This window comes from Lepidochelys kempii, chromosome 6, assembly GCF_965140285.1.
Source record: "Lepidochelys kempii isolate rLepKem1 chromosome 6, rLepKem1.hap1, whole genome shotgun sequence".
In the NCBI taxonomy this organism is placed as follows: Eukaryota; Metazoa; Chordata; order Testudines; family Cheloniidae; genus Lepidochelys; species Lepidochelys kempii.
The window spans coordinates 519175-532373 of record NC_136385.1 but is presented as its reverse complement, the minus strand read 5'-3'; the positions used below and the strand labels follow the sequence as shown (position 1 = coordinate 532373).

General features: G+C 64.0%; 2 protein-coding genes across 3 annotated transcripts; both read left to right on the top strand.

Annotated features, from left to right (window-relative positions):
• Positions 1-383: 383 nt before the first annotated feature.
• On the top strand, positions 384-6413 carry LOC140913706 (uncharacterized). The gene is made up of 8 exons (XM_073350506.2): positions 384-443; positions 1070-1253; positions 1683-1890; positions 2205-2280; positions 2371-2449; positions 2999-3073; positions 4647-4784; positions 5090-6413. Exons 2-8 carry the CDS (start codon positions 1089-1091, stop codon positions 5225-5227), a joined length of 879 nt encoding a protein of 292 aa, XP_073206607.1. The 5' UTR covers positions 384-443; positions 1070-1088; the 3' UTR covers positions 5228-6413.
• Positions 6414-6792: 379 nt separating this feature from the next.
• Positions 6793-12462, top strand: CDIPT (CDP-diacylglycerol--inositol 3-phosphatidyltransferase). 2 transcript variants are annotated; one of them, XM_073346440.2, is made up of 6 exons: positions 6793-6931; positions 9378-10067; positions 10157-10310; positions 10385-10466; positions 10931-11012; positions 11391-12462. In XM_073346440.2, exons 1-6 carry the CDS (start codon positions 6886-6888, stop codon positions 11540-11542), a joined length of 1206 nt encoding a protein of 401 aa, XP_073202541.1. In that variant the 5' UTR covers positions 6793-6885; the 3' UTR covers positions 11543-12462. The 2 variants fall into 2 exon arrangements, with proteins under 2 accessions (XP_073202541.1, XP_073202542.1); XM_073346441.2 differs by having other exon boundaries at positions 6796-6931; positions 9933-10067.
• Positions 12463-13199: the final 737 nt, after the last annotated feature.

The following is a 13199-nucleotide window of genomic DNA, read 5'->3' as shown; positions in this document are numbered from 1 at the left end:
GTTAAACCCAGCAGAGGGGCCTGGGGTGTCTGCCCAGCTGGGGGTACAGATCCCCGCGGCCCACAGTATGCCCCACCCCAGAGGCAGCTGCAGGGCATCTCGGTGCAGGGCAAGGGGTCCCCTGTGCCCACCCCGAGGGGCCGCGTCCCGGCGCCGGGCCGGGGATCCCCCTCTAAACAGCCCTGGCGCCCCACCCTGGAGAAACAGCTGCCTCTCGCATCTGATGTTAATTAGTGGGTTACGTTTGCATCAATTAATTAATAATTCAGAAGGCTGCAGCTGGGAACCCTGTGACCCCGCCCAGCAGCTGCAAGGACTGGAGCCCCGTCTCCTAGCAACCAGCCTCCAGCTCTCCCCCGCCCCGAGAGTTGCCATAGCAACAGCCTCCCCTGGCCGTTGGGTACCAGCTTGTGCCGCATCCCCGGAAGGGCGGCGAAGGGCGGGTACGGACCCGATCCTGCCGGGGTCCTGGCCCCCACAGGGCCCCTTCCCCCAGACCCTGCGTCCCGCGAGCCCCCGCCCCCCCCGCCCCCTTCCCCCGCCCCTCCTCCCTCCCCGCGCCCCCCCGCGCCCCCTTCCCCCACCCCCTCCCGCCCCGAGCCCCCTTCCCCCGTCCCCCTCCCGCCCCCCTGAACCCCCTTCCCCCACCCCCTCCCGCCCCCCTGAACCCCCTTCCCCCGCCCCTCCTCCCTCCCCGCGCCCCCCCGCGCCCCCTTCCCCCACCCCCTCCCGCCCCGAGCCCCCTTCCCCCGTCCCCCTCCCGCCCCCCTGAACCCCCTTCCCCCGCCCCTCCTCCCTCCCCGCGCCCCCCCGAGCCCCCTTCCCCCGCCTCCCCGAACCCCGTTCCCCCGCTCCCCCAGAGCCCCGTTCCCCCGCCCCTCCTCCCGCCCTGCCCCCCAGAGCTCCCTTCCCCCGTCCCAGCCCTGTGTGTCCTGGCTCTCCCCCACCACCTGTATTGGGACCCTCCATCATATCCCCCATCCTTCCTGCCACAGATCCCCATCCCACCCAGGGCCTGCCCCCCCGTCCACTCCCCCAGACCCCCCATCTCTCTCTCTCTCTCCCCCAGGTTATTGGCTGTAGGAGCCATGGAGCAGGGCACAGCCTGTGACCCCCACCAGTCCCCTCCCCCCTGCGCCCCCCAGGGGACCCCCCTGACCATGACAGCAGAGAGGGCCGAGTTGCTGGTGAGCACCTTGGCCAACACCGCCCGGCTGGTGCACAGGGCCGGAGAGGCCTACAAATCTGCCCAGGTACCTGCCCGGATGCCTGGGTCCCATTCCCCAGCCCAACCTCAGGGACTAGGAGCTGATGGGGGGAGGGTAATGGTGGCAGTTAGGGGGTGTCTGGGGTTGGGAGATCTAGGCCTGTCCATGGGGGGGGGTTCCACTGGGGGTGCGTTTGGGCTGCTTTTGAAGGTGTCTTGGGGGCTATAGGGGGGTGTCTGTGTTTCTATGGAGCCGTGTCTATAGGTGATCTCTAGGGAGCGGCTTTAGGGGTGTCTATATAGAGGTATATGGCTGTGTTGGTGTCTGGGGGGATGTACAGAGGGGTCTATAGGTATTTCCGGGGGGGTCTATAGGGGATGTGCTCGCGGTGTCCCTAGGGGGTTCCATTGGGTGGGTGTCTGGGGGGGATGTAGAGCGCTGCCTAAAGGCTCTGACCACCCCCCTTCCCCCCAGCTGGCCTGTTTCCATGCGGGGCAGGTGCTGGCCCAGGCAGGGGAGGTGCTGTCTCTCTCCAAGCAGAGCTACCTGCAGGCCCGATGCCTGGGAGATGGGCTGCTGGGGTCCCTGCCACAGTCGGACTATCAGGGGCTCTTCCGGTGCCTGGCCCGGCCCCCCCTGGCCTACGAGGAGTTCAAAGCGACACTGCGCCGGGCCGAGAGCAGTGAGCCCCCCCAGAGCCACCCACTGTCCCCCACTCCCCGGATCCCCCCACCCCCGCTGTCCCCCACTCCCCAAAGCTCCCCACCCGCTGTCCCCTCACTATCCAGAGCCCCCCACCCCCACTGCCCCTCACCAGCCCCCACCCAGACACTACTCCCCTCTCCCCAGGAGGCTCCCCTCAACCCACCATCCTCCCAACCCCCCACCGCCCCCAGGGGTCCCGCCCTCTAGCTTCCCACCCCCTAACCCCACCTCCTTGCCCCTTCCACCCCCACAACCACATCCCCCTTCAGGCTCCCCCCTTTTTCATTCCAGCCCTGCTGCACCCCGTCTTCCAGAGCACAGGGTCCCCCCAGAGCCAGCAGGCACCCTGCCCGGACTGCCACACCCTGTGAGTGCGAGGAGCAGGGAGTAGGGGGTGCTCGGGTAGGGGGAACCCCTCCATCCCTCCCTCCCCCCATCACACCCCCATTCCTTCCAGTTCAGACTGCGCCCATGACTGCACCCTGTGCAGGACCCAGGAGTCCGGGCCCCAGGGATGCCCCTATGTCAGGGAGATGGTGAGTGACTGATGGGGTCCATGGGGGAGAGGAGGGGTCTGGTCATGCAGGTGATGGGGGAGGAGATCGTGGGGGGCAGGGGGATCAATGGGGAGGACAGGGGTTCCCGGGGTGCAGGGGAGGGGAGTAGGTCCCAAGGTCCATGGGGGCAGGAGAGGGGGTAATGCTGAAGGGAAGGAGGGTCCTGTGGAAGGGCGATGGGGGAGGGAAGGGGGTCCCGGGTGCAGGGGAGGGGAAATGGGGGAGGGGGTGATGGGGGAGAGGAGGGGTCCTGGGTGCAGGGGAGGGGGTGATGGGGGAGAGGAGAGGTCCCGGGTGCAGGGGAGGTGGAGATGGGGGAGGGGAGGGTGTCCCGGATGCAGGAGAGGGGGCGATGGGGGAGGGGATGGTGTCCTGGGTGCAGGGGAGGGGTAGATGGGGGAGGGGAGGGTGTCCCGGGTGCAGAGGAGGGGCGATGGGGGAGGGGAGGGTGTCCCAGGTGCAGGGGAGGGGCGATGGGGGGTCCTGGGTGCAGCTGTCCATGCCCCTCACTGTCTCCTCTGGGTGCAGGACGAGGACAGCCCGGAGGAGGAGGAGGGGAGGTCACTGCAGGTCCGAGGACGTGACCCCTCCCGCCACAGACAGGTACCAGCCTTCACCCCCCCCCCCGCCCCATGGCACTGGGACACTTTTTTTGCGGGGGCTGAGAGCCGCACCCCTAGTTCCCATGCTATGTTCCTCACCCCCATAAGGGAAGCAGGAGGATCCTGGGAACTACAGGCCAGTCAGCCTCACCTCAGTCCCTGGAAAAATCATGGAGCAGGTCCTCAAGGAATCAGTTCTGAAGCACTTAGAGGAGAGGAAAGTGATCAGGAGCAGTCAGCATGGATTCACCAAGGGCAAGTCGTGCCTGACTAATCTAATCGCCTTCTATGACGAGATAACTGGCTCTGTGGATGAGGGGAAAGTGGTGGACATGTTGTTCCTGGACTTTAGCAAAGCTTTTGACACGGTCTCCCACAGTATTCTTGCCAGCAAGTTAAGGAAGTATGGGCTGGATGAATGGACTATAAGGTGGACAGAAAGTTGGCTAGATTGTCGGGCTCAACGGGTAGTGATCAATGGCTCCATGTCTAGTTGGCAGCCGGTATCAAGTGGAGTGCCCCAAGGGTCGGTCCTGGGGCCGGTTTTGTTCAATATCTTCATAAATGATCTGGAGGATGGTGTGGATCACACCCTCAGCAAGTTTGCAGATGACCCTAAACTGGGAGGAGTGGTAGATACGCTGGAGGGGAGGGATAGGATACAGAAGTACCTAGACAAATTAGAGGATTGGGCCAAAAGAAATCTGATGAGGTTCAACAAGGATAAGTGCAGGGTCCTGCACTGAGGACGGAAGAACCCAATGCACCGCTACAGACTAGGGACCGAATGGCTAGGCAGCAGTTCTGCGGAAAAGGACCTAGGGGTGACAGTGGACGAGAAGCTGGATATGAGTCAGCAGTGTGCCCTTGTTGCCAAGAAGGCCAATGGCATTTTGGGCTGTATAAGTAGGGGCATTGCCAGCAGATCGAGGGACGTGATCGTCCCCCTCTATTCGACATTGGTGAGGCCTCATCTGGAGTACTGTGTCCAGTTTTGGGCCCCCACTACAAGAAGGATGTGGAAAAATTGGAAGGAGTCCAGCGAAGGGCAACAAAAATGATTAGGGGACTGGAACACATGAGTTATGAGGAGAGGCTGAGGGAACTGGGATTGTTTAGTCTGCGGAAGAGAAGAGTGAGGGGGGATTTGACAGCAGCCTTCAGCTACAAGAAGGGGGGTCCCAAAGAGGATGGAGCTCGGCTGTTCTCAGGGGTGGCAGACGACAGAACGAGGAGCAATGGTCTCTAGTTGCCCTGGGGGAGGTCTAGGTTGGAGATGAGGAAACACAATTTCACTAGGAGGGCGGGGAAGCCCTGCAATGGGTTCCCTAGGGAGGTGGTGGAATCTCCTTCCTTAGAGGTTTTTAAGGCCCGGCTTGACAACGCCCTGGCTGGGATGATTTAGTTGGGGTTGGTCCTGCTTTGAGCAGGGGGTTGGACTAGATGTCCTCCTGAGGTCTCTTCTAACCCTAATCTTCTATGATTCTAACCTCCTCCCCCGACTCAGCCCCCACCTGCCCGCCAGTTCTGCCCCCCCCCCCCCGCTGCCCCATCTGGCTGACGTGTCCCCCCAGGTGGAGGCCGTGCGGCTGGAGGACCAGATGGGGGGGGCCTTTGTGACCCAGCGGCGCCGCTCCCCCCGGCGCTCCCCGTCTGGGAGCCTGGAGGGTCTGTCCCCCCTGGTCTCAGAGCAGGAGCTCAGCACCATCCAGGTAACCCCCCGCAGCCCCACACCGCCAGAGGAGAGAGGGCAAGGGGGGCCATGGGAGGGGCTAAAAGGGACATGGGAGGGGCTAGACAGCCATGGGCAGGGATAGTGCACAAGTGGGCGGGGTTAATGGGGAAGTGGGAGGGGTATAGGGCATGTGGGTGGGGCTGTGAGCAAGGTGGGAAGAGCTAGAGGGCAGTGGGAGGGGATAGTGGGCAGTGGGCGGGCCAGGCCTTGGTGTGTGTTTGGGGGGGGCAGTTCCCTCTGGGGGCTCTCTGTTCTCACCCCTTCCCCCCATCTGCCCCACAGCCCCTGATCCACTGCCCCTCTCGCCAAGGGGGGCCCGGCAAATTCCTGAGCAAAGTGACCCGTCGGGACCGGCCCCCCTGCGAGAAGTCGGACAGCAACACTGACCAATCAGAGACCGTGGCCAAGGCCACCGCCTAGTCCTGCCCTGCGCCCCCTGGCAGGGGCCTCGAGTGTAATAAACCCGGGCCCGCCCGGTCTGTCCGCCGCAGCCGCCCCCACGGCTGAAATGCAGCCGCCGCTGGGGTGGAGCGTGGGGGGAAGCAGGCCTCGGAGACCCGCTCCCAGGGCCCTGGCCAGGCTGCCGACGCCCTCGGGCTGCCCCGGCCTCGGCCAGCCGCCCCAGGGGATCCTGGGAGGTCAGCCAGGCCGGGCCCGGGGCATTCTGGGAAATGGGCCAGGCCGGCCCTGGGGGATTGTGGGAAACGGGCCAGGACAGGCCTGGGGGATTCTGGGAAACAGGACTGGCCTGCCCCGGGGCATTCTGGGAAACAGGCCAGGCTGTTCCCTGGGGATTGTGGGAAATGGGCCAGGACAGGCCTGGGGGATTGTGGGAAACGTGCCAGGACGGGCCTGGGGGATTCTGGGAAACAGGACTGGCCTGCCCCAGGGCATTCTGGGAAACAGGCCAGGCTGTTCCCTGGGGATTGTGGGAAATGGGCCAGGACGGGCCTGGGGGATTGTGGGAAACGGGCAAGGCCTGCCCTGAGGGATTCTGGGAAACGGGCCAAGACGGGCCCGGGGGATTGTGGGAAATGGGCCAGGCTGCGCCCGGGGCATTCTGGGAAACGGGCCAGGCCGGCCCCAGGGGATCCTGGGAAGCTCTTTGCGAGCATCACTTCATGCATCTCTTCCCCGATTGGGTAGCTGGGTGTCACATGATTTGCGTGCCGGAACCGGAAGTGGCGACGAATTCAAAATGGCGGCCTTCTCCGGACGAGGGCAGGGTAGGGCCGCTCTAGCCAGCAGCCCGCCAGGTGCTCTATGGCTGAACCTGAGTGACGCCACCCGGCCACAGCAAGGGGGGGAGAATGGACCATCCCGGACTGAACCAACTGGGGGCTGGAGTGTGACACCCCCTCGTCCCTAAGAGGAGGGTGAAACCCCCTCAGATGAAACGGTTCCTCCCGAATGGGGCTCACTATCCCCCCGCCGTCGCAAACCCCGTTCCCACCACCGTCCTCCCCCCCCAGGGCAGCTTGGTACAGCCCAACAGGGCCGTGGGGGGTGGGGCGTAAGAGTCCCGGGGATCTTAAAGGGGCAGCGGCCATTTGTTCTTCCCGCTCTGCGCCACAGCAGGGCTGGTGCGGGGGGCAGGGCTGGTGCATTGGCTGGGGGGGACCCCAGGGCTGGCTGAGGGGGGGCAGGGCTGGTGCATTGGCTGGGGGGGACCCCAGGGCTGGTGCGGGGGGCAGGGCTGGTGCATTGACTGGGGGGGACCCCAGGGCTGGCTGAGGGGGGGCAGGGCTGGTGCATTGGCTGGGGGGGACCCCAGGGCTGGCTGAGGGGGGGCAGGGCTGGTGCATTGGCTGGGGGGGACCCCAGGGCTGGTGCATTGGCTGGGGGGGACCCCAGGGCTGGCTGAGGGGGGGCAGGGCTGGTGCATTGACTGGGGGGGACCCCAGGGCTGGCTGAGGGGGGGCAGGGCTGGTGCATTGGCTGGGGGGGACCCCAGGGCTGGCTGAGGGGGGGCAGGGCTGGTGCATTGGCTGGGGGGGACCCCAGGGCTGGTGCATTGGCTGGGGGGGACCCCAGGGCTGGCTGAGGGGTGGGAGGCAGCGCATCCTGCACCCACAGAGATGATGAAGGACGAAAACATCTTCCTCTTTGTGCCGAACCTCATTGGTGAGTGAGGGGAGCTGGGGGGATCCTCAGAGCTGGGTCAGAGTTGGTGTCCCCCAGGGAACAGCCCCTAGTCCCTTTCCTGCCCCCTGAGCTGCCCTGTCCCCTGCCCTGGGGCCAGGTCGGAGCTGGCTGCTGGGGGGTGGAGCCATCCCAGGAACCAGTGGCCCAGAGCTCTCGTGGCAGGTCCCTGGTATGATGGGTTCCCCCCTGGGGTGCCAGCTGGAACTGGGGTGCCACTGAGCCCCCTGACCCACCAGCCTGGGCTCCCTCTCGCACTGTGCTGCTGTGACAAGCTGCAAAGCCCCCCAGTCTGCACCTTCACCAGCATTTGCACAGGTTGGGACACACCCAGCTGCAGCCACATGCAGACTCTCTAACCAGCAGCCTCCCAGCCTAGGACCCCAGAGCAGTACCATCCTGCTCTGGTCAAATCTTGCCAGTATATGGGTGTAACACCCAGTCCCCCTCACCCTCAATGGGATGAGGACCATTCACACTTGTGGTAACCATGCTGAGATTTTTCCCCACACACCCTAGTCAAACGCATACTGGTTTGGATTAAAACATGACATAAGTTTATTAGCTACAAAAGGATAGATTTTAAGATATTATAAGTGAGAGCGAACAGAACAAAGCAGGTCACCCAGCAAGTAAACAAAAACGCAAACTGAGTTTAATGCACTAGACAGGTAGGAGATGAATTAACAAATTCTCACCCTGAGCAATAAACAAGCTGGCAAATTCTTAAGGCACAAGCTACCTTGTCTTTGTAGTTTGGGTGTCCCAGGTTTTCATACACAGGCTAGAAATCCCTTAGCCTGGGACCATCCCTTCCCCCGTTCAGTCCTTGCCCCTCGGGTGTTTCCAGGTGTGGAGTTGTAGAGAGAGGGAGGGTGACACATGATGTCATTTCCCCCTTTTTCTATCTTCTTCCCCACTTGCTGGAAAGCTCTTTTGCTGTGCCCTGGGTCAGACAGCTCCCATTGTGCAGAGCTATCTCTGAGAGGTGTCTATTGCACACGGTCCCTGGGGTAATCCTGGTGCTTTGGTGCATTTCCTCAGAAAGCCATTAACAACCATTTTTAGGTTGTTCCGGAGAGGCTACTTGTAGGTGTTTTCAACCTCCCCACGTGTTTCAGTAACTCCCACAAATAGCCAAACCTGTAACTTCACACACGACGACCATGCAGACATGCCAACGAGACACGACGGTCTCGCGGATCAAGGCTTTAGAGTGACCCCTCACAAGGTGCACTTTGTACCAAACACGTCCTCATTACATGACAGTCGTGAACATTGGGGTGCCAAGGTGTGTCACCCAGCTCAAACTCTGCCACCCTGCACCATCCCCTCCCGCATGGACAGATCCAGCTCGACTGGGCCCCCCGCAGTGCCCAGCTGCCCCTTCTCCAGCAGCCAGGCACAGGCAGCCGGTCCCTGTTACGCCTACCGACCACCACTTTGGGTTTCTCCCATCCGATGGGGGCTGAGATGGGCCCCCCACGCGCTGCTGTACTCAGAGCATCCCTTGCACCATCCAGCTGCCTTCAGATGCGGGGTTTGTCTGCACGGGGCCATCTGGGAGAGTCCATCTGAATTCGCTGTCACTGTCAAGCAGAAGTGGAGGCCCTGACCCCCATCAAACCCCAGTGTGAACACCCTCAGTTGGCACTGCGGTGCCCTTAACTCCGTTTTGCTTCCCAAGTGAATTAAGTGAAGCCAACTTAATTTTGAGCAAGAGCGTCCACGCTGGGGCTTAATGCGGTTTAACTCTGCCCCTTGGAGCCGATGCCTCTAGTGCACTGGGGTTACCTTTCCAGGCTGGCCCCGTGGGGACTGGCTCAGGGCTTGACTCGCCAGCCGGGCAGTGCCCCGGCTCCAGTGGTGGAATGAGGAGGAGGCAAACCCTCCTTCCTGACCCCTGCTAGGCTGCAGCCTTGGAGCATGAGGCTGGATCAGGACAGGAGCATGCTGAGGGCGATGCAGCTCCCTGCCTACCAGTCCCTGTCCTCCCCCAGCCCAGGAAGGAAGGAGGGGAAGAGAGCGGTCCCAGACTCTCAATAGCGTCTCAGCATTGCCTTGTCTGGCTGGCTTCACCTGGTGTCTCATCCTCACCAGTGAAGTTTGTAGCTGACCCAAACATTGGGGGTGGGAGGTGGGAAGTGTCGCAGAGCAGAGGTCACTGGTCCAGAGCCAGCTGGATGGCTGGGTAAACGGGCACAAGCAGACACTGGTTTTATCCCAGCTCAGTGTAAATGCCGGTCCCTGGGCAGGACGAGTGCCGGCTGCACTTACAGGCTGGGGGGCTCTGTCCTGGGACGCAGGGACTCTCAGCAAGCGGGGGCGGGGGTTAATCAGCAGAAGAGCGCCCAGTGCAATGCTGGGGCCAAAAGGGCCAATGCCATCCTGGGCTGTGCAAACAGGAGGATTTTCCCTCTGGATTCAGTTCTGGGGCGGCCACGGCTGGGATCCCGGGGCCGGCTCTGGTGCTTGCAGTTCCAGGAGGAGGTTGATCCATTGGAGGGGTCAGAGAAGAGCCCCGAGAAGGATGAAAGGATCAGAAACCTGCCCTCGAGGGAGAGGCTCCAGCTGTTCAGCTTAACGCAGAGCAGGCTCCAGGGTGACTGGAGCCCAGCCTGGCAGCACCTCCGTGGGGAACGGATCCTTACCTCGTGGCTCGTCAGTCCCGCCGAGAAAGGTCTGACGCGCCTCAGCGGCGGGACAATCCCGGCCTGGAAAGAGGCTGTAAATATGGCCCAGGCAGAACCGCTCCCTCCAGGCCGACAGGAATCCCCAGTACTGGCGATGGCTCAGCCCAGCTGGGGGTTCTCGGGTCTGCTCCAGGGTGATTTGGGGGCTCACACCAGATGCTCCCAATGGCCCCCCGGCCCGGAGGAGTCTGCATCTCCCCCGTGGGTTGGGAGCGGCGTGGGGCAGGAGCCCCGGCCGAGGGGCTGCGGGTCGGGACTGAGGAGCACCATGGCTCTGTTGCCCGCTGCAGGCTACGCCCGGATCCTTCTCCTCTTCCTCGCCTTTTATTTCATGCCGAGCGACCCCGGCCCGGCTGCCGCCTCCTACCTGCTCAGCGGCCTGCTGGACGCGTTTGACGGCCACGCGGCCCGCGCCCTCAACCAAGGTAGGGCCCCACGGGCGGGGGGGGCTCGGGGGGGCGGGGGGGCTCGGGGGGGCGGGCTCCCTCTCTGACCCCTCCCCCCATGGCGGCAGGGACCCGGTTCGGCGCCATGCTGGACATGCTGACCGATCGCTGCGCCACCATGTGCCTGCTGGTGAACCTGGCGCTGCTGGACCCGCCCCGCGCCCTCCTCTACCAGCTTGGCATGAGCCTGGACGTCGCCAGCCACTGGCTGCATCTGCACAGGTGGGCAGGGCCCGGGGCAGCCTGCGGGCGGGGGTTTGGCTCCCACCCCCGCTGATGTCCCCGTCTCTCCCCAGCTCCGTGGTTCAGGGCAGTGACAGTCACAAGAGCATCGACCTGACAGGGAACCCGGCACTGCGGGTGTATTACACCTCCCGGGTGAGTGACACCCCCGGGCCCCTCACCCCACAGCCCCCCACTGCCCTGACCCCCCCCCGAGTCCTGTGGGTGCATCTCAACTCCTGGGTCACGGGGCCCCACTTCTCTACAAGCCCACCAGGCGCGGCTGTCTGGTCTTGCTGCTCGATGTTTCCCACAATGCTTTGCAGCATGCAGGGTGCCCGCCTTGGGTGGGGGGGGCTGCCTCCCTTTCCCATAATGCTTTGTCCTCCCGCTCAAGCTCTGGGAGGAGATAGCTGTTGGGGGGGGGGGGCATTCAGAGGCAGCCATATTTATGCCAGAGACACCCCCCCGGCCTGCCCCCATGTCCCACAATGCTTCGCCAACTTACCCAGCACCTTGAATTCTCCTCCTGTCCCTGCTCTGCCCCATGGGGCTGTCCGTACAATCCTGAAGCAGGGAGTTCCACAGGTCACTCTGACTCTGCTTCCTCCCGTTCCCAGCCTGTCCTCTTCACCCTGTGTGCAGGGAACGAGCTCTTCTACTGCATGTTGTACCTCCTGCACTTCACTGAGGGACCTGCAGGTGGGTGCATCGGGGCTGTGGGTCGGGAGTGAGGGGCACCGGCAGGGCTGGGCTGGCAGGGGGCTGTGGGTCGGGAGTGAGGGGCACCGGCAGAGCTCGGGGGTGGGGGGCAGGGCTGGGCTGGCGGTGGGGCTGCGGGTCAGGAGTGAGGGGCACCGGCAGGGCTGGGGGGGGGGCAGGGCTGGGCTGGGGGGGGGCTGCGGGTCGGGAGTGAGGGGCACCGGCAGGGCTGGGGGGGGCTGCAGGTTGGGAGTGAGGGGCACCGGCAGAGCTCGGGGGGGGGGGGGGGGGGCTGGGGGGACTGCGGGTCGGGAGTGAGGGGCACCGCCTGGCGTCCATGTGTGTGTGTTTGTGTAACTCTCTCCCCTCCCCCCTCAGTGCTCCCCGGACGCCTGGGTCTTTTCCGTCTCATCCTCTGGGTCTCCACCCCCCTCGCCGCCCTCAAGTCCCTCATCAGCCTCGTGCAGCTCGTCTCTGCCTCCTGCAATATGGCCGCCCTGGACGCGGCCGAGCGGGCCAAGAAGAAGTAGTGGGGGGGGAGGGGGGCAGAGACACCTTCCCCCCCCTTGGGACCAGCCCCCCCCCGGGTGAAGCTCCCCTCGATTGGTTAGCAACCCACCAATCAGTGCTGGGTGCCTGTGGCGCGGGCGTGACGTGTTTCCCACAATGCTTTGCAGGGGGTGTGAAAGTCATGCCAAGAGCGTAGCCTGCGCCCCCCTCCCCCACGACGCTTTGGGGCCTCCGGGGTTCCCCCCGTGCTCTGCAGTGCGCCCAAGGCATTGATTGTGTGGGGGTGTCCCTTTGGCCTCCCCTTGTTTCCCACAATGCATGGCGGCCTGTGGGCTGTGGCTAGTCCAGCCCCCTTGGCTTCCCATGGTGCTTTGCGCTTGTTTGGGCGGTGACTGTATTTATACCTGAGCCCCCCGATTGCCCACAGTGCTGTGAGCCTGAGTGTTTGGGGTTATTCACAAGGCTCCTGATCCATTGCCCATCATGCTTTGCACTCCTGCAGAAGCCATATTGGTTCCTCCTCCTGTTCCCATGATGCTTTGCCCTGGGGCAATCACTCCATGGGGGGGATAACTATGGGGGAGGGGTCCCCTTTCCAGATCCCCCATGGCTCCTTTCCCTTCCCACAAGGCTTTGTGCCCCCCAGCTTGGCGTGAGGGTGGCCATGTTTTTTTGCCCCTTCTGCTCTCCCCTGAGTGCGGATGCCTCACTGCCCCCAGCGAGGGGGGGGGTGTCATTCCTCATCTGCCCCCACCCAGGGGAGCCCAGGCCCGTGCCCCCTGCCCCCCAGCAGACGGCCGCTTCCCCTGCGTAAGCGTCTCCGTGTGTGTGTGGTGGATGTTCGACTCCGCTGGGCCTCGACCCTGCCCCCCGGGGTTCAGGGGGTAACTGACCCCACTGTGGGGAGGGGTCCCCGCTACAATAAAGAGCAGGCCGTCAATCCCAGCCTCTCATTTCAACCGGGCGGGGGGAATGTGGTGCCCTGGGGGGCGGGGGGCACTGGGTACACGGGGACCCCTGGTCTGGGGCCAGGACATGGCTACTCTGGGGTGGGGTGAGAGGACTGGTTATAGGGGAACCCTGGGCCTGGCACTTGGATGGGGCCTCCGTGGGGTGCAGGGGCTGGATGTAGGGAGACCCCTGGCCCAGTACCGGGAGGGGGTTTCTCTGGAGTAGGGCAGGGGGGCTGGTTACAGGGGACGTGTGGGATGGGATCTTTTGGGGGCGTACGGGGGGGCTGATTACAGGGGACCAGTGGGATGGGGTCTGTGGGGGGCTGGAGGAGGGGGTTAGAGGGGACCCATGGGACAGCGGCACAGGGGGGGCATGGGGGCTGGTTACAGGGGACCCATGGGATGGGATCTTTTGGGGGGTACGGGGGGCTGATTACAGGGGACCAGTGGGATGGGGTCTGTGGGGGGCTGGAGGAGGGGGTTAGAGGGGACCCATGGGACAGCGACACAGGGGGGGCATGGGGGCTGGTTACAGGGGACCAGTGGGATGGGGTCTGTGGGGGGCTGGAGGAGGGGGCTAGAGGGGACCCATGGGACAGCGGCACAGGGGGGGCATGGGGGCTGGTTACAGGGGACCAGTGGGATGGGATCTTTTGGGGGGGTACAGGGGGCTGATTACAGGGGACCAGTGGGATGGGGTCTGTGGGGGGCTGGAGGAGGGGGT

Coding starts and splice junctions, on each gene's coding strand:
- CDIPT (XM_073346440.2), top strand. CDS start 6,886: ATGATGAAGGACGAAAACATCTTCCTCTTTGTGCCGAACCTCATTG. Junction 6,932..9,377: donor CTTTGTGCCGAACCTCATTG/GTGAGTGAGGGG, acceptor CTCTGGATTCAG/TTCTGGGGCGGCCACGGCTG. Junction 11,013..11,390: donor CTTCACTGAGGGACCTGCAG/GTGGGTGCATCG, acceptor CTCCCCCCTCAG/TGCTCCCCGGACGCCTGGGT.
- LOC140913706 (XM_073350506.2), top strand. CDS start 1,089: ATGGAGCAGGGCACAGCCTGTGACCCCCACCAGTCCCCTCCCCCCTGC. Junction 1,254..1,682: donor AGGCCTACAAATCTGCCCAG/GTACCTGCCCGG, acceptor CCTTCCCCCCAG/CTGGCCTGTTTCCATGCGGG. Junction 1,891..2,204: donor ACTGCGCCGGGCCGAGAGCA/GTGAGCCCCCCC, acceptor TTTTCATTCCAG/CCCTGCTGCACCCCGTCTTC.